We start from the raw sequence: 19,624 nt of genomic DNA on the forward strand, positions 1-19,624 counted from the left end.
CCTTGCACAGTCTGACACTGGCAGCACTAATTGGATTGTGTCAGACTGTGGCAGGACACATCTCTACCGGGTGGAGCTTTATTACTGACTGCTGGGAATTCATTCATAACTTCTAGCAGGAATAATAAAGGAATGGCACATCATAGCGTCGTAAGAATAGATGCTCCAGAACTGTTATTACATGAGAAATGCAAGTAGTTACTACAACATACATGTCAGGAGTGGCAATAGGTTCTCTTTAATATACTCATTGAGGGTTCGGTTAGGTACCCAAATTCAGTAATAGGAGACACTTTTGGGAAGTGGAAACTCACAGGTCAAACCTGACACCAATGATGTTATTATAATTTGACTGGTTGTCGACTTTTCACAGTATCAGAAAAATGTTTTAAATTAGATCACTTAGTGAATACATTAGGAAAGTTTCCAGGTATGTGCGGCATCTTGAAGTGATGATCGTGGCTGGAATTTATCACCTCAAACAGCATATGCAAGTGATGCCCCCTGCCACTTACTGCACCTCTCAGCTAGGCAGGAGCTCTGACATGGGTTCAACATGTGTTCACCAGGAACTATCAAACCAATTTATCGCGTATCAAGAGAGCTTTCTATTTGCTTCTCATGGGCAGGTGTTCTCACTAACTTACCTGTCCTCACAATATCTTACAAAAGTAGATTCCAAATTAGAAAAAAGAATAGTCATGAAGCAGGGTTCACCAATGGTCCGTACATTGCTGGTCAGTCCATAAACTCTCCACTTTTCCCCAGCATCTGTGATATTTTTAAAATCTGGAGGGACTTTTCTATTCGATTATTTTGACTGTAATTTTCACCATTTTACCGACCACAGTAAATGCTGTTAATGTCTTCATGGTAGTATTCTGGGTGTATAGCACTTATTTTAGGATTTATTGTTGACTTTGTAACTCAGCTATTGTGGACCCACTGTGTCAGTATTCTGTGTTCAATGACAGCTGACCCAGATGGGTTACTGGTGGGAAGCTGGGAAGCACTGAGAGGACAGGCAAAATCCTAGTCAAAGGACAGGCTAAGGACAGGCAGGCAGAGTTTGTTCAATCCTATGATCAATCGAAAGGTCTCGCAGCATGAGGTCAACAAAAGAGGTCAGTAGAGGTCCAGCAGCTGAGGGTCAAATCCAGTAAGCAGTCAGAGTTCGAGCACGGGAAGTCAAAATTGAATATAGCGTAGCTTTGCATGAACTAACAACCTAGAATATCTATAAAGCAGTTGATATCATATAGTGACAGTGCAGATAAAGAAGGACCGGTTGAAGCGCGCACGAACGGGCATAATACCTAATGCTGCATGTCCATATTCCCCTGTGGAGATATATGTAATAGGGGAAGGCTTTCTCATTAGATGAAATAAACAAGATAAACTAAGCTGCGCCACCTGCTGATATTTTTAAACAGTCTCACTAGCAATTTTGCAATTCCTTTAAAACAAACTGCTAATAAAAGCTATGTTTTAACTAATAAGAGGCAAAAGCAAAATAAAGGCATCTAATAGCCAACTGAATAATTGTAAGTAAATAAATTCCCTGGGATCACGCCATTGCATTTGCCAAGGGGTCCTTTGTGAATTAACTGGGGGACACAATGGGCACTGGAGCGGGAGATGGGGTAAGCATGGAGAGCATGGACCACCGGTATCGCAGTCTTCAAATTCATCCATTAAAATTATTACTTGTCTGCAAATTTTAAATAAGTTGACTAAAAATTGAAACAATCAGGTTGGCAACCCTGCCGTGAAGGTGACATATGTGGAAGGTTAACCGGATGATTACCAACTTCACCCTGTTGTTTCTTTCAGGTAGAGGAAAAGTTGGCATTACAGAGGCTAATCCATGAAGAATGTACAAGCCGTGCTCCAGATATCTTGGTCCGTCTCAGATCACATACTGTTTGGGAAGGCATGTCTGTGAAGCTTTTCTTTACAGTCCAAGGATATCCGACACCTCTTGTACAGTGGTGAGTACAAAAAAAATCATTACCATACATAGCTCCAAAGATAGTAACAAATATAGAAGTAACATATGTGTAGATAAGCGACTGTCTACGTATTAGTAATTGAAAATGATAGAAATCTATTGAATAGAAGAATGATTTAGAACATCATATAGATTGGAATTAAATGGACGATTCCAGCAGCCCTGCGTCACTGAGTGTATTTATTTCTATGTAATATTTTATTAGTTTATCTGCAGTATAACTGTCTTAAGGAGCTCTGCTTATCTCCATCCACCTTGATGTGTGATGTGTGAAGAAAAAGAGGAGAAAGCAAATAGTTTAGTATGTAAGGATTCTTGTGCACTCACCCATTCAGAAGAAGGCACAACAATTTTCAAGTTTTTTTTAACCTTTTGTCAGATGTTGGTATTTGGACTGCAATTACAGATCTTCCCCAGGAGCTGAGCTGGAGCCGTCGTCAGTGGAGCATTCACACAGTGGAGTAAAATTGATTACAGTGCTGTCATGAAAGGATCATTCTTAATCTTAAATCAAGTTTTACTTTTAAACTTAAAGGGGTTCTCTAGGAAATAATAAAATAAAATGATTGAACATACTGAAATATTACTTATTATATAATAAGTATTATTCTATTTTGTATTTACTTATTATTGTAAACACATTCCCAGAAATCTACCAGTATTTATAATGGCTTGTTTTCTCTAGGTGGCAATGATCAGGGGGAAAAATGGCTGCTGAACTATTATTGCACACAAAACCCGTCTTAATCACACAGCAAGACTAGCTACTTCAGAGCTGCCTCGGCAATCCTCTAAGCTTTGCCTGTTAGAATAACAATCTTACATGCAGCTGATATGATCTTCAGCTGTGTGTTTAGGAATTAAGCTACATGGAAGTACAGAAAGGATGGACAAGGCAACCTGCGCAACAGATTCTCTCTGGTCTTTCTAGTTTGCTGGATGCTGTGAAAGACCTAAAGTATAAGCACTTTGTCTGAGGAAGGTGTTCTGTCTGACTTCTTAGTTTGTCTGTCTGCCACCTGACATGTGCCTGTTACCCTTGTCTATTGGTCTGCGTGTGTACCTCTTCTGCCTGTTGCCTGGATCTTGACCCTGTGTCTACTGCTCTGGTCCTAGGACTGTTTCTCAGATTTGCATGTACTCTGCCTGCCTCACCTCAGGCTGGTTCTGTCTATATGTTTTGCTATATCACTTGGTTCTTTGTACAGTGTCACTGACCCCTGTTGGTTAGCTGCCAATTACACTGGGACTATTCCTAGAGGTAGCAGTCTGGTGACTCTCCTGCAGCAAAGACCAGATCTCTGTATAGAGGATGAAGGGTGAAAATCAGGGGACTACCAGCACAACACTCTCAGGAATAGCCCAAGGGTAAACTGGTTAGTTGGCACAGTGGTTTGGCAAGCATTGGACAAAACAATGGTAATGTAGCAGACTACATACAATTGCTGTTGCTCATTAGCCACAAGCACCACCTGTCTATTCTCTCTGCACTTCAGCTTTCATTTCCGGAGCGCCGTTCTAACACACAGCTCAAGATCTTATCAGTTTTATGTAGGATTGCAATTCCTGACAGCCAGAGTAGTGAGGAAAGCTGAGGCAGCTCTTTAGCTCAGAAATAACCCATCCTGCTGTGCCATTAGAACAAGTTTTGTGTGCACTAATAGAGCGGCAGACATTTTATTTCCCTGGATGATTGCACCATAAAAAGTAATTATAAATAATGAAAGATATTTGGGAATGTGTTTATAATAAAGTAATATGTAAGTATTTTTATTTTTTTTATTAATTCCGAAAGAACCCCTTTAAAATAATGTTTTAATCAGACTAAAGGGCACGTTTATTAAGACCGAAGTTTTAGATGCTGTTCTTAATAAAGCCCTGCACTGGAGGTGGATCCGACGAAGTTATGAAGAGGCACTGACTTCTACATCACTTCGGCGGATTCACAGCAGCTTCTAAATGTAAGACAGCTTCCTAGCTGTCTAACATTTAGACCATTTTCTACGCCCCTTCCCTGCCCATGCCACACCCACCTTTTAAAACCTGACGTGAGTCGGGAAAAGTTGCAGATTGCACTGCAAATGACCTTTGTGCTTCAATCTGCGCCAGAAATACCCAGAATATAGTGGTATTTCTGTTTAATAAATGACCCACTAAGGCCCCTTTCACACGAGCGAGTATTCCGCGCGGGTGCGATGCGTGAAGTGAACGCATTGCACCCGCACTGAATCCTGACCCATTTATTTCTATGGGTCTGTTCACATGAGCGGTGATTTTCACGCATCACTTGTGCGTTGCGTGAAAATCGCAGCATGCTCCTCTTTGTGTGTTTTTCACGCAACGCAGGCCCCATAGAAGTGAATGGGGTTGCGTGAAAATCGCAAGCATCCGCAAGCAAGTGGGATGGAGACCCGATCATTTTTATTTTCCCTTATAACATGGTTATAAGGGAAAATAATAGCATTCTGAATACAGAATGCATAGTAAAATAGCACTGGAGGGGTTAAAAAAAAAATTAAAATTTTTTAACTCACCTTAGTCCACTTGCTCGCGTAGCCGGCATCTCCTTCTGTCTTGATCTTAGCTTTGTGTAGCAACAAGGACCTTTGGTGACGTCACAGTCATCACATGATCCATCACATGATCTTTTACCATGGTGATGGATCATGTGATGACTGTGACGTCACCACAGGTCCTGTTGCTACAAAAAGCTAAGATGAAGACAGAAGGAGATGCCGGCTACGCGAGCAAGTGGACTAAGGTGAGTTAAATTATTATTATTTTTTTTTAACCCCTCCAGCGCTATTTTACTATGCATTCTGTATTCAGAATGCTATTATTTTCCCTTATAACCATGTTATAAGGGAAAATAATACAATCTACAGAACACCGATCCCAAGCCCGAACTTCTGTGAAGAAGTTCGGGTTTGGGTACCAAACACGCGCAATTTTTCTCACGCGAGTGCAAAATGCATTACAATGTTTTGCACTCTCGCAGAAAAATCGCGGGTGTTCCCACAACGCACCCGCACATTTTCCCGCAACGCCCGTGCGAAAGGGGCCTAAGTCTTTCTTCCGGTTAAAAAAAATGCTCCGAAGAAGGACTAAGTCCAAAACGTGTTGTTTTAACCTTAAAGTTACCTTTGATTCAAGAAGAATCCACTTCACTCTATGAATTTGTCAAGAATGGAATACCCGGGCTGCCACCAAGAGCCAATGTCGTTATAAATTGCTCTAATTATAATAATGTCGCTGCTGGGTTCTACCCGGGTTATTGCCTATGTCCCAGTATTAGTGTGTAAAAACTAAGAAGGTAGCTCGGAAGCCGCGCTGATAAAGATCGTGTAGTCCGCTAAATGTACAGGGTGGGCCATTTATATGGATACACCTTAATAAAATGGGAATGGTTGGTGATATTAACTTCCTGTTTGTGGCACATTAGTATATGTGAGGGGTGGTGACCATGGTGGCCATTTTGAAGTCGGACATTTTGAATCCAACTTTTGTTTTTTCAATAGGAAGACGGTCATGTGACACATCAAACTTATTGGGAATTTCACAAGAAAAACATTGGTTTTAACGTAACTTTATTCTTTCATGAGTTATTTACAAGTTTCTGACCACTTATAAAATGTGTTCAATGTGCTGCCCATTGTGTTGGATTGTCAAGGCAACCCTCTTCTCCCACTTTTCACACACTGATAGCAACACCGCAGGAGAAATGCTAGCACAGGCTTCCAGTATCCGTAGTTTCAGGTGCTGCACATCTCGTATCTTCACAGCACCTGAAACTACGGATACTGGAAGCCTGTGCTAGCATTTCTCCTGCGGTGTTGCTATCAGTGTGTGAAGAGTGGGAGAAGAGGGTTGCTGGAGCCAAATGGCTACTGGTAGGTGCTATATAAGCAGACTCAGTTTTATACTGACTTTAAAACCAGCCTCCAGGGCAGATTAACTGGTCAGGTGTGCATGGCTGAATGGAGATCGCCACGCCTCCAATATATACTACAAAGAAAAAAATGTGGGGGGTTCAGTCAACACAACCCTGTATGCAGGTGCACATTCCTATGGCGAAATACAGATACAAACGCAAAAACACAAATGCAATCGCACTCTGCAAACCAGCACTCTGCCCTGTCTCTATGCTGGATGTTGAATTAGGCATTGGTGTACATTTTGGCCAAAGCGTAATAAGCCACTCACCTGACCAGTTAATCTGCCCTGGAGGCTGGTTTTAAAGTCAGTATAAAACTGAGTCTGCTTATATAGCACCTACCAGTAACCATTTGGCTCCAGGATAAGTATATAGTGGGCTCAGCATGCATGTTGGTACTTGCATCCCTGGATCCGATGAAAGCTGTAATGGCACCGGACGGGTTTAAAAGCAGAGTGTGCTTGGCGTGCATGCTGTACCTGCGCTCCCTGGACTTTGTGTGGCTGTCGTGGCCCATAACAGGTAGGAACTAGCGTTAGGGACCACTCATGAAGGCGACCTTGACGTGGTGAGTGGCTTAGTACGCTTTGGCCAAAATGTACACCAATGCCTTATTCAACATCCAGCATAGAGGCAGGGCAGAGTGCTGGTTTGAAGAGTGCGATTGCATTTGTGTTTTTGCGTTAATATCACCAACCATTCCCATTTTATTAAGGTGTATCCATATAAATGGCCCACCCTGTATTTATTAGTCTCTCACAAGATTGAGCTGTAGCTGGTGAGTAAAGAGGGGAATGTGAATGAAATTACAATAACTGCTTCAAAAGTGCGCAAAAAGGGCATTATATCACATTCAATCAGTACTTGCCTCAATGATAATATGGGGGCAATTCAAACCATACTGAGTTGTATCTGCTTCCCCGCTACCTCTGCAAGTAACTTCCAGGCTTCCGTGATGTAAATCTCACGATAGGTCTTCAGCATCCTACAACTCACATGTGCGGCACCGGCCGGCCGCTCGCACACGTGTGAGAAAGCCGTGTTGTTGGATTTCCAGGGAGACGAGTCTTTGGTGTGACGTCACACACTGCAGATTACTGAGGCTTCCTAGGTCCACTATTGCTACTAACGTGTTTCAAAATCAACAGATTTTTTTCCTCAGGGATAACTGTGGATCTAGTTGTCCTGGTTTAAAGAGGACCTTTCATCTGGCAAAACATTGTGAACTAAGTGTCATGATCTGTACAGCAGCGGCCAGGGATCTTACTGCACTTACTATTAATTCTGGGCGCCGCTCCGTTCTCTTGTTATGCCCTCCGGTATGTTCGGTCACTTGGTTATAGTAGGCGGAGACTAAGGGAAAAAAAAACCTCCCAGGCTGTGAGCTCTGCGCTGCGATTGGCCAGCGCTACAGCCTAGGAGAAGGAAGACGCCCAGGAGAACAAGGGCAGACTCCTCCTACTATAACCATGTCCCCTAAGTCTCCGCCTACTATAACCTAGTGACCGAACATACCGGAGGACATAGCAGGAGAATGGAGTGGCGCCCTGGGATAATAGTAAGTGCAGGCTTGGTTTGAATCGCCCCCATATTATCATTGAGGCAAGTACTGATTGAATGTGATATAATATGTCCCTTCTTGCGCACTTTTGAGGCAGTTATTGTAATTTCATTCACATCCCCCTTTCTACTCTCACCAGCTACAGCTCAATCTTGCGAGAGACTAATAAATACATTTAGCGGACTACACGATCTTTATCAGCGCGGGTTGAGAGCTACCTTCTTAGTTTTTACACTCTATGAATTTACCTGAATGAGGACATTCTGTAGATCTCCCATTGTCTACCAGACTTCAGCTGCTCATGACAATGGGACCAAGCTGCCACCAGATGCATATAAAATGCTACACCTGCATCACACATAAAGACTATGATAATAGAACAACACTGTCATCCAAAAGTCACCCAAAAGTTTTCAAAGGACATATTCTGTCATTGCTGATGACCGCAGCTATTGTGCCTATATAGGCCTTTTTATACAGACCGACCAAGCAGGCAATTATCGGGAACAGGCCATTCAGTCCTGATAATTGCCTGCTCATTAGAGGAGGTGAACACTGCATTTACACGCAGCAATCACCTCTGCTGTATAGGCCCTATTGCTTGTCCCCATACAGATTCATCTTTTTTGGGTAGCAGGTTACTGCTTACACAAGATGATCCGCTGCCCAGAAACAATGATTTTGGTGTCATCAATGATCCTGTCACCTTATAAACAAGAATTTGCTTGTTAATTGGGTGATTGGTGGCACCTTTAACAGGGTAATTAAAGGGAAGGAGTGTTCCTTTAATTTAGACTCTACCTGGAAATATTAATTTCATGTTATTGATGAACCTAAACGCTTTCTTGGTTTCTACCACTATAATAATAATAAACATGATTGAAAAGTAAATTGAATATTCATTTTCCAGATTAATTTCCCATTTAATTTGTTTTTGTGCTGTTGGAAACTCAGGACACTTACATAGTGTTATCTTCACATTCAATTTTGATAAGCATGAGAAGGTGACACTGCCTCTTGCAAACTAGCTATTATCTATAATTAAATTGTTTGTTGCAATGAAATACAAAAGCAGATTACTATATGTCAATGCACCCTGAGACCGTGTAAAATTAACTTGGCTGTGATTATGATACTATTGACTTCACTGAAATGAATCTACTCTTCCCATTAGGTATAAGAATGAAAGTTTGATTAGCCCAGCAAGTGAACCAGGAAAGTACAGAATTGAAAGCAAATATGGAGTAAACAGCTTGGAAATATACAGGTAAATAATGTTTGCCAGTAATTCTTTGCATTATGTGTATGTTCTAGTTATCGCATGGCTGGTATTATACTTTAAAAGAAAACTGCCGAGGGAGGAAGTGATCTTTTGTTAATCAAAAAGTGCAAATTTCAGCTTGTTTAGTAGCGGGATGAAAAGGCTCCTGCATCAAACTGTGCTGCTTTTATATACATGAATACAATTCATCGGTAAAACTGAAGATGGCCATACACATGACATATTTGTCGACCGAGTGCTCATTCGGCTGACAGCTATCTCTCCTGATCCTCCCATAGTTATGCATGCTTGGCGTGGCCAAACATTTATATGTAGTTAATGGTAAGAGGGGAGAAACCTGCTGCTAGATGCCCCTTATTTCCTCTGACATCAGCTGTGGTGGGAGAACTGGGAGGATGCCATACACATTAGATGGTTGGCTGGACCAGCTGAAAATTGGTGGGTTTGGCTGACAGTGATCTAATGTGTATGGTCAGCTTAAAGGGGTTCTGTGGGATTTTTATATTGATTGCCTATCCTTAGATTATGCCATTAATATCAGAACTGGGTCCAACACACACCAGACAGTCTTCTGTTTAGGAATAGCTCCATCACCAGAAGTATTCTCCAGAATTACACAAACCTCCATTGACAGACCAGGGTGCTTGCCAATCTAATACTTATATCCTATCCTGTGGACAGGACTTCCTGTAGAAGTATCTATCTATCTACAAAAATGAGAAAGGCGGGCAGCACAGCATTAAGTAAATATAAAGGAGTGCCAGCGGCTACAGGGGCGATCCACCAACCTTCTAATCGACCAAAAGTAAATTCCACCGCACTTCCAAAAATAGTGTGATTTATTCACCAAATAACAGCAACGTTTCTATCCTCTCAATGGGATCTTTCTCAAGCAGTGATAACAATATACTGGTGCTCATTACAACTATATACACATATCTATCTATATCTATCTATCTATCTATCTATCCCATACCATATCTACAGTATCTATCTATCTATCTATCTATCTATCTATCTATCCCATATTTATCTTCTATCTATCTATCTTTACCATATCTATCTATCTTATACAAATGACACTACAAGCAGTTTGCTAGCCCAAATCAGGGATGGATGAAAAAGGTATACAGGACAGAAGATACAACTTCTCCTCCTTTTTGAATTCACTTCTGTTTTAGTCTTCCAAAACCGCATCAGTAAACTTGACCATGTAACTGTACCATTAAAGTCTATATGGAGCTATGAATTGGGTGCACAGCACCATAGATAGCTCTTTATGGGTGAGAGATGATGGCCACACAAAAATGTAAAATGTCTTATCAGGTCTATAGACAGAATTTTAGTTGACTATACTAGTTGTTAAGGGCTGGGGCATCTGGTTGCTGTCAGGGTGGCTGAGGTTTGGCCAGGTCTATACATTTGAAGAGATCAAAGGAATGGAGACTAGGCAGAAGGTTGTAACTAGATCCAGCAAGACATCACACATTTACAGCTCCCTGGCGCTTATAGAATCTTATAAAAAAGGGACAAGCAGAAGATGACATACTTAGGAACAAAAAGGACATGAGATCTGTAGGCAGCTGTCCTCTCCTGTATCCAAAGCTCTGTTCACATTACACCATTCTAATCCACTGTAGATCTCCATTTCCTTTTTCCATTTTTACAGTGAAATCAAAGACAAAGTTGTTATCTGAAAGCAAGGGAACAATAAAAACATTCATATTATCTTTCAACACTTTTCAAAATATGCATATTGCATGCTGTACATACGGTTAAATAGAAAATAATCTCCTGACCCCCTACTATATTTGAGTGTACTGCTTCATTAACCAAGAAACTATTATTTTTTTAAATACTATTTGAATTTTTTTCATCGGTGTATTTTAATTCTGCACCACTATTATGATCTTTTGGCAATGCCACTTACAGAATTATCAGTTCATCTTTTACTTAGTTCTTGGCAGAGGTGACCAAGGAGGACAGGACAGTTAGTAAGACGATTCATTTCACAGCATGTGCCATAATTATAATAGTTGCTTTTGCTCTATTTATTCAAAGGCACATGAATCAAAGATATACTGTACTTTCCAGGAAGCAATTCCAATAATTATATAAGGGAATAGATTATAATAACACTCCCTAATATACAATGAAAATGGATTAATGGTAAAGCTGCATTTTCAAGAGAATGTGAGTCGGTTCTACTTAACCAAGGGCACATTTTATAGCCCCAATGCAGGATTTAATAATCAACCCCAACAGACCGATCCCTACTGTAAAAGTCACAGCTTTTTTGGTTCTTGTTCTCTATTGAACCTCTCTATGTTTCAAGTATCGCTGGTTGGGAATACAGCCCCAATTTAACGGGTGCAGTTGCATCCATTGCCAGGTCCTGGAACATGGGTCATCAGGGACCTATGAGGGTAAATAGTACATTTGCTTTCAGCTGACTGGTCAAGTGGCGACTCTAAAGCTGGCCATACACTTTCTCACTCTGACAACTATCTCTCATACTTATACATGCTCGGCCAAGGATGCATATGTGTTGAATGTGCAGAGGAGAGAAAGCCATTACCAAAAGAGAACAAAAGGACCAGACAATTGACATTCAATGTGCCCCCCAGCATCATTCCTTTGGGGGGAATAGGGAGGCAACCATACACGTTAGTCTAGTTTCACACTAGCAGCAGGGGACTCCTGCAGGCTTATCCGGCGGGTAAAAAGCCTGTCGGATCCATCTTACCACTAGTTCATGTGTGCCCCTGGACTGCCGCTCCGTCCCCATTGACTATAATGGGGGCGAGGGCGGAGTTCCGGCGGCAGCATGGCATTGCACGTCTAGAGGCGGCTGGACTAAAAGCAGTCAATGGGGATGGAGCAGCAATCCGGGGGCACGCGCGAACTAGCAGCAGGACGAATTCGACAGGTTGTTAACCCACCGGAACAGCCTGCCGGAGTCCCCTGCCGCTATTGTCAAAGTACCCTTAGATGGTTGGCTCAACCTGCCAAAATCTAGGGGTTTGGCTAGTACACTTCTAATGCAGCTTAATACACTGGGTTGGTTTAGTTATCCCTCTCATCCAAGCAACCCAGAGAGAAGTTCTACTTTACAAGGGCGAAACTGAAGGCTTATGGGCCCCAGTGCAAGAGTTTAGCTTGGGCCCCCCCCCCTTCCCTCAGTGCTTTGTGGCTAGGGGCAGGGAAGCACATAGCCTTCCTGCTGCTTGAGGCAAAAATTTTATCCCCCACACCCTAATGACAAATTCTTGACCTAACCCTTTCCATTTAGCCAGAGGTATGACTTGACCAGCATGCACTTTCTATAATACCGATGACTTCTTATGTGGCACAAGGGTCTTTGGGCCCCCTCAGGCTCCTGGGCCCGGTAGCGACTGCTACCTCTGCACCCTCTATAGCTACGCCCCTGCTACTTTATATGCAACATGCAGGTTATAATCACCCTCTGACTAGCAGACTGGGGCTTTTCAGTGTTACTAGTTTAGTAATTCCATAGATGTAGAAATCTGTCTAAGAGGACAGATTTTCTGAAATCATTATTTGGAGGAAGTCTAGTTTGGCTGTTTTACACAGTAGATATACTTATTGATGTGAATCAAATACAATATTCTCCAGGGTAGACCAAGATTTTGAAAAACTCATTACATTAACCCTGAAAGTAGATTGCTTGTAGGTAGAAGACTATGATCTCCCTGGTTTTTGATTGGCAGGAATACACAGCATGGTGCCTCATTCTGCCTAAAAAACCTGATGGACCCACTATAAGGATCTCAGTGAGACACCATATTTTTCCCCAGAACGATTCTATGGCATGCAATACAGCATACCGAATTTTCTTTTCTAACAGATATTTTGCTATTTGTGAGAAATAACTTATGTGTTCCTCCAAATAATATTATGGAATAAAGAGAAACTGTGTGCCCCATAGCAGGCTATAAATGTTGTATTTCAGGTCTGCAGAACATGGGTCCATAATACAGCCATGTTTATGTGCCCTTTTTTCAAATGCCACTGTTAGCCTAGCCTTCTAAATGATTTCAAACTCTCCCTATATACATTTTGTGCTAGTTTATTTGATTTTAGCTTTTTCAGAACAATATACTGGTAATTGATGTTTTTTAAGATTTCTCTGTAATGGTTTGATCTAAGTAGTGTTAGAGCCCTTACGGCAGCTGAAAATTAACGTAAAAAGGTAAGAGAAGGTACTCCCATCATGTTCCCTGTCGATCCCTTGCTAATCTAGGACCAGCTGAGACTGGTATGCAAAGTTCTTGACTATAAAAATTCTGCTGTAGTTCTCCAGCTGCTTTCTAGGAGTACTGTATGTCCTGAAAACAAGGCGAGGTCATGTAGGAAAGTGTCTTATTACCAAAAGGGTGTAAGTGAATTAAGTACTTAACCATTGCGTAATAACATTCCAAATGTCTCAGAACAGTTTCCAGTACTTTCTCAAAAGTCTGAAGGGTGCATTTCCAGTACGGGCAGCTCTTGAAATACAAAGGAAAATGTATGTCTACATGAAATATAAAATGCAGTCAAAAAAAATAAATCTGGATTTATGCCTCGGATTTGGCTGTAGATTTCATCCTCTGCATTGCAAGTTGACCCCAGGTTAATTTACGCTGCAGATTTTTTTGCAACGTGTGGATGAGATTTCCTAAATACCCATCCACTTTGCTTGTACGGTAAAATGCTGTGAATTTGTGCATGCATATTTCCTGCAGCAAATCAGTAGTGTTAACGCTACATGTCAACGTACCTTTACAGTGGTCTAGGCTTGGTGGGCTCAGAAGACCCCAACGCAGAGATCTGACATACTACAGGTGCTTTCTCTACAAGTTTAGTACTGTCTTAGTGCTCATTCACATGACCGTAGCCTGTTTTGCGGTTTGCAAATTGTTGATCTGCAAAACACGGATACCGGCCATGTGCTTTGAGCATTTTGTGGAACGGAACGTCCGGGCCATAATAGAGCAATCCTTGTTGGTAATACAGACAAGAATAGAATGTCTTCTATATTTTTGCAGATGCCACGTAAACAGACAGATGTGGGCGCACTTGGAGTGCTTTCTGCATCTTTTGCAGCCCCATTGAAGAGAACGGGTCCGCATCCGATCCGCAAAAGTGTGGATCTGATGTGGAGAAAAAATCAGTTTGTGTGCATGAGCCCTTATGCTGCAGCCTAATCCCACCGTCACCCACCCACACAAGTGGCCCCTGCTCAGCTTTGCCAGGTGCTGAGATCATTCCACTCTCAGGACGGGTTCACAGCTGGTATAAATACTGTGGGACCTCTGCAGTGGAATTCCGGGCAGAATATCTGAGCATTTACAGTACAAGCAAAGCAGATTTTAGAAATATCATTCACATTCTGCAGAGAAAACCCAGGATAGAAACTAAATTACTCTGCAGGTTTTCAATCGGCAGCAAGTCAGTTTTTTATCTGCAGCTTTAGACCTTTCTCGTCAGTCACCAGAAGGAGCTCATTTCTGGTAAATGATCTTTCAGATGCAATGGTCACAAATGACTAGAAAGGTCAAATGTCCATGCTTGAAGACCTCACATACACTGTAAATGAATGGCAAATGTCACAAAGGGGTTAAAGGGGTGAAATCCAGTTACAGTGATATTCTCAAATGTTAGAGGTACAAGGGAGAAGATCATTTTTGGTTAGACCCCTGCACACGAACGTGTGCTTCCCGTTGCCGTATTGCGGATCCGCAATACACGGGTGCCGTTCCGTGGGCATTCCGCCTCACGGATGCGGACCCATTCACTTGAATGGGTCCGCAAATCCGGAGATGCGGAATGGTGCGGTGTTTCCGTGGGGTTTCATCCCGTACTTCCATTCCACAAAAAGATAGAACATGTCCTATCTTTTTACGGAACGGCCGGATCGCAGAACCAATCAAGTGAATGGGTCCGCGATCCGCTGCGACTGCCCCACGGACTGTGTTTGTGCATTTTGCGGGCCGCAGCACGACCACTGGGGTTCACACGTTCGTGTGCAGGGGGCCTTAGACTGGGATCTTGAATCACCTCTAATTTCCAGAAGGAAAGGGGTCTTTGGCACTGCTCAAGAATTTCTGCCATTGATTTGAATGACCCTCAGCTTGAAATGCTGTGTAAGATTTCCGATAATAAAAACTGAGCAGCGCCAAAGTGGTTTGAGCGCTCTATGGAGTCTTTGTATTTTAGTAATCAGTGATGGCTCGAGATCACATATATTACCAATATAATCTTCTCATAGGTAACAATAACATAGAGAATCATTTTGACAGAATTTTGCCTTGAGATGCACTCTTAAAGGGGTTGTGTCCTGAAAGCTATTCTACATTTTTCAAACCAGCACTTCCCTCTGAATGCTTTTATATTTGCATGTGATTAAAAATGTTTCATAGCCAGTGAGTTATTCAATAAAATGTATCTGTATAGCGCCACCTGCAGTCTGTTGTTCCTATTTCTTGACCACCTCACTCAGCTGGTCGAATCAGTTTAAATCATCAATTGCCACTAGTCATATGTTCTGTTGAAAGCTCCGGCACTAAGGCTGGGTTCAGACCTGAGCGTTCGGGATGGAGCGCTCTTTATGCGCGATTGTATGCGCGTTTACAAGCAAACGCCCATTGTCGCGCGTTCCTGCTGAAGTCTATGTACGGGAACGCGCGACAAGACGCCCCAAAGAAGCTCCTGTACTTCTTGGGGCTTCGGGCGTTTTACAGCACGATTGTACGCGCTGTAAAACGCTCAGGTGAGAACCATTACCATAGGGAATCATTGGTTCTTGCCTGTTGAGCGTTTTACAGCGCGTAGGAGCGCGCTGTAAAACGCTCAGGTCTGAACCCAGCCTTAGGCCTCATGCACACGACCGTTTTTTTTCACGGTCCGCAAAAACGGGGTCCGTGGGTCCGTGATCCGTGACCGTTTTTTCGTCCGTGGGTCTTCCTTGATTTTTGGAGGATCCACGGACATGAAAAAAAAGTCGTTTTGGCGTCCGCCTGGCCGTGCGGAGCCAAACGGATCCGTCCTGAATTACAATGCAAGTCAATGGGGACGGATCCGTTTGAAGTTGACACAATATGGTGCAATTGCAAACGGATCCGTCCTCATTGACTTTCAATGTAAAGTCAGGAGTCCCTTTACTTTCACACTTGTGTTCATAATGCAGACGGTGGCTCCGTTCAGAGCGGATCCGTCTGCATTATATTGTTAAAACAAAGTGTGAAAGTAGCCTCGGACGGATCCGTCCAGACTTTACATTGAAAGTCAATGGGGGACGGATCCGTTTGAAAATTGAGCCACAGTGTGTCATCTTCAAACGGATCCGTCCCCATTGACTTACATTATAAGTCTGGACGGATCCGCTTGCCTCCGCACGGCCAGGCGGACACCCGAACATAACTTGAAGCGTCCCCATCACCATGGGAACGCCTCTACGTTAGAATATACTGTCGGATATGAGCTACTTCGTGAAACTCATTTCCGACAGTATATTCTAACACAGAGGCGTTCCCATGGTGATGGGGACACTTCAGGTTAGAATACACTGCAAACTTGGTACAAGACTGCCCCCTGCTGCCTGGCACCACCCGATCTCTTACAGGGGGATATGATAGCACAATTAACCTCTTCAGGTGCGGCACCTCAAGGGGTTAATTGTACTATCATATTCTCCTGTAAGAGATCAGGGCTGCCAGGCAGCAGGGGGCAGACCCCCCCCCCCCTCCCCAGTTTGAATATCGTTGGTGGCACAGTGTGTGCCCATCGCCCCCCCCTTCCTCCCTCTATAGTTAAAAATCGTTGGTGGCACAGTGTGTGCCCATCGCCCCCCCCCCTTCCTCCCTCTATAGTTAAAAATCGTTGGTGGCACAGTGTGTGCCCATCGCCCCCCCCTTCCTCCCTCTATAGTTAAAAATCGTTGGTGGCACAGTGTGCGCCCACCATCGCCCCCCTCCATCTCCCCCCCCCCCCCCATCATTGGTGGCAGCGGAGTTCCGATCGGAGTCCCAGTTTAATCGCTGGGGCTCCGATCGGTAACCATGGCAACCAGGAAGCTACTGCATCCCTGGTTGCCATGGTTACTTAGCAATAGTACAATTGTAGAAGATTCATACTTACCTGCCTGCTGCTGCGATGTCTGTGACCGGCCGGGAGCTCCACCTACTGGTAAGTGAAAGGTCTGTGCGGCGCATTGCTAAAGAACTGTCATTTACCAGTAGGAGGAGCTCCCGGCCGGTCACAGACATCGCAGCAGCAAGCAGGTAAGTATGATTTTTAACTATAGAGGGAGGAAGGGGGGGGCGATGGGCACACACTGTGCCACCAACGATTTTTAACTATAGAGGGAGGAAGGGGGGGGCGATGGGCACACACTGTGCCACCAACGATTTTTAACTATAGAGGGAGGAAGGGGGGGCGATGGGCACACACTGTGCCACCAACGATATTCAAACTGGGGAGGGGGGGGGTCTGCCCCCTGCTGCCTGGCAGCCCTGATCTCTTACAGGAGAATATGATAGTACAATTAACCCCTTGAGGTGCCGCACCTGAAGAGGTTAATTGTGCTATCATATCCCCCTGTAAGAGATCGGGTGGTGCCAGGCAGCAGGGGGCAGTCTTGTACCAAGTTTGCAGTGTATTCTAACTAGAAGCGTCCCCATCACCATGGGAACGCTTCTGTGTTAGAATATACTGTCGGAAATGAGTTTTCACGAAGTGAAAACTTAGATCAGAAAAAGCTTTTATGCAGACGGATCTTCGGATCCGTCTGTATGAAAGCAACCTACGGCCACGGATCACGGACACGGATGCCAATCTTGTGTGCATCCGTGTTCTTTCACGGACCCATTGACTTGAATGGGTCCGTGAACCGTTGTCCGTCAAAAAAATAGGACAGGTCATATTTTTTTGACGGACAGGATACACGGATCACGGCCTCGGCTGCAAAACGGTGCATTTTCCGATTTTTCCACGGACCCATTGAAAGTCAATGGGTCCGCGAAAAAAAATGGAAAACGGCACAACGGCCACGGATGCACACAACGGTCGTGTGCATGAGGCCTTACAGATAGAGAGCTGCAGCAGAAAGGACACACCACCTGAGCTGCCGGGCTGAGCAGTGAATATGGAGATCCCTGGATTCATGTGAGGTACAGGCCTGGCTCTAGCTTTGTGAGAAAGAGATTGTCATGTACTATATGATGTCTGCTTTTCATTTTTTATACCAATCGTGGCATAACCCCAGCCAATTCAATATTATTTAAAAAGGGTCAGAACAGTGTAAAATAATAAAATAGGTTGAAGTAGACGGCCACTACAGCTGTCACTCAGAGAAGAGGAGAAGGTCCGTGAAGCAATTCACTGCAGGGAGCGCTCCACCGTGAAGCTCCGCCTCCAGGACACTTGCAGGAGCACAATCTGGCAGCATAGACGTTCACATTTAAACTAATGGCTTCACAAAAGGTATGCTTATACTGCTACTGTGGACATCTGTTGTACATGTACAGCAGATTTTTTGGAGTTTAGATATGGCGCTGGCGCTGGCGCTGGAGCGCAGCCAGTGTCATAGCTTGTTGCTAACAGCTGTGTTACATAGTTGACACCCAGACATGTAATCCCTCAGAGGTAATTTGTAGGGTGTCAATCAGTTGTCATGACAGCCTGGGCTGTGTGAAGGCTCCCAGGCCTAGTAGGAACACGTCACAATTACCCAATAGACTGCGGTTGTAAAGTTTAGGCCTCTTGGACATGAACGCGTGTGCCCCGTGGCCATGCTGCGGCCCGCAAATTGCACGAACACCCACCCCTCACTTTAATAGGTCCGCGATCCGGAACATGACCTATCTTTTTGCGGAACGGAAGTACAGGACAAAACGACACAGAAGCACACGTAGTGCTTCAGTAGGGTTCCGTTCCGTGCTTCTGTTCCGCACCATTCCGCATCTCCGGATTTGCGGACCCATCTCTGTGACGTGGAATGCACACGGAACGGTGCCCGTGTATTGCGGATCCGCAAATGCGGTCCGCAATACGGCCACTGAGCGAACACGTTCGTGTGCAATAAGCCTTAAGGGGATTGCAGTCCATTTAACACCCCCTCCGCCCAGCAGTAGACAGAAACTAAAAGTAAAAAAAATATAAAAAGCTAAAGATTTAAAAATTCTAATAACCGTCCTTCGCCATCATTTTACATAAAAAATGAATGAAAGATAAAAAGTAAACACTCTTGGCATTGCTGGTTTCTTAAATCTCCAAACTATTAAAATATGAGTATTTATTCTGCACGATGAGTGCTGTAACGGTAGAAAAAATGTCTGAATGGCTGTTTTTTGGTCACCTTGCCCATCAAAAAGTTTGAATAAGTGATCAAAAAGTTATGTGCACCCCAAAATGCTACTGATGAGCCTTGGGTATCAACTATCAAAGTATGAAGACTCAAAGCAAATTAAAAGTGCAAAAAAAATAATTAACCATAAAAAATATCTTAAAGGGGTATTCCCATCTTAATGATCACTGTTACATCTGTTAATGATTTGACAGTGATAATTTTTCTAAATATATTTTATCACCCAATTCCCACCCTTTTTGAGAAAATAAGTCCCCTCGTACCTGATGTTGTCGTTCCTCTCCCCTGGTTATGGCCACCTCTCTTGTAGAATCCTGCCGGGCCGCGCTTGCGCAGAAGACTGAATATTCTTTCCCGGCTGGGCCGCGCAATGTCCTGAACGCGCACGCCATCGCGCATGCGCCATGATGACTTCTTCCTGGCTAGTATAGAACAGAGCCGCGAATGCGCACGCCGGCTCTGTACTATAC

The 19,624-nt window shown here is 43.6% G+C and overlaps 1 protein-coding gene across 7 annotated transcripts in view; it reads left to right on the top strand.

Annotated features, from left to right (window-relative positions):
• The window catches only part of MYOM2 (myomesin 2), a 419,263-nt gene that overhangs the window by 31,631 nt on the left and 368,008 nt on the right, over window positions 1-19,624 (top strand). For all 7 annotated transcript variants that reach the window (XM_044289251.1, XM_044289247.1, XM_044289250.1 and 4 more), the window contains 2 exons: window positions 1,834-1,991; window positions 8,681-8,773. In XM_044289251.1, coding sequence (XP_044145186.1) covers window positions 1,834-1,991; window positions 8,681-8,773 — 251 coding nt within the window. The remainder of the gene's footprint in view (window positions 1-1,833; window positions 1,992-8,680; window positions 8,774-19,624) is intronic.

This window comes from Bufo gargarizans, chromosome 4, assembly GCF_014858855.1.
Source record: "Bufo gargarizans isolate SCDJY-AF-19 chromosome 4, ASM1485885v1, whole genome shotgun sequence".
In the NCBI taxonomy this organism is placed as follows: Eukaryota; Metazoa; Chordata; class Amphibia; order Anura; family Bufonidae; genus Bufo; species Bufo gargarizans.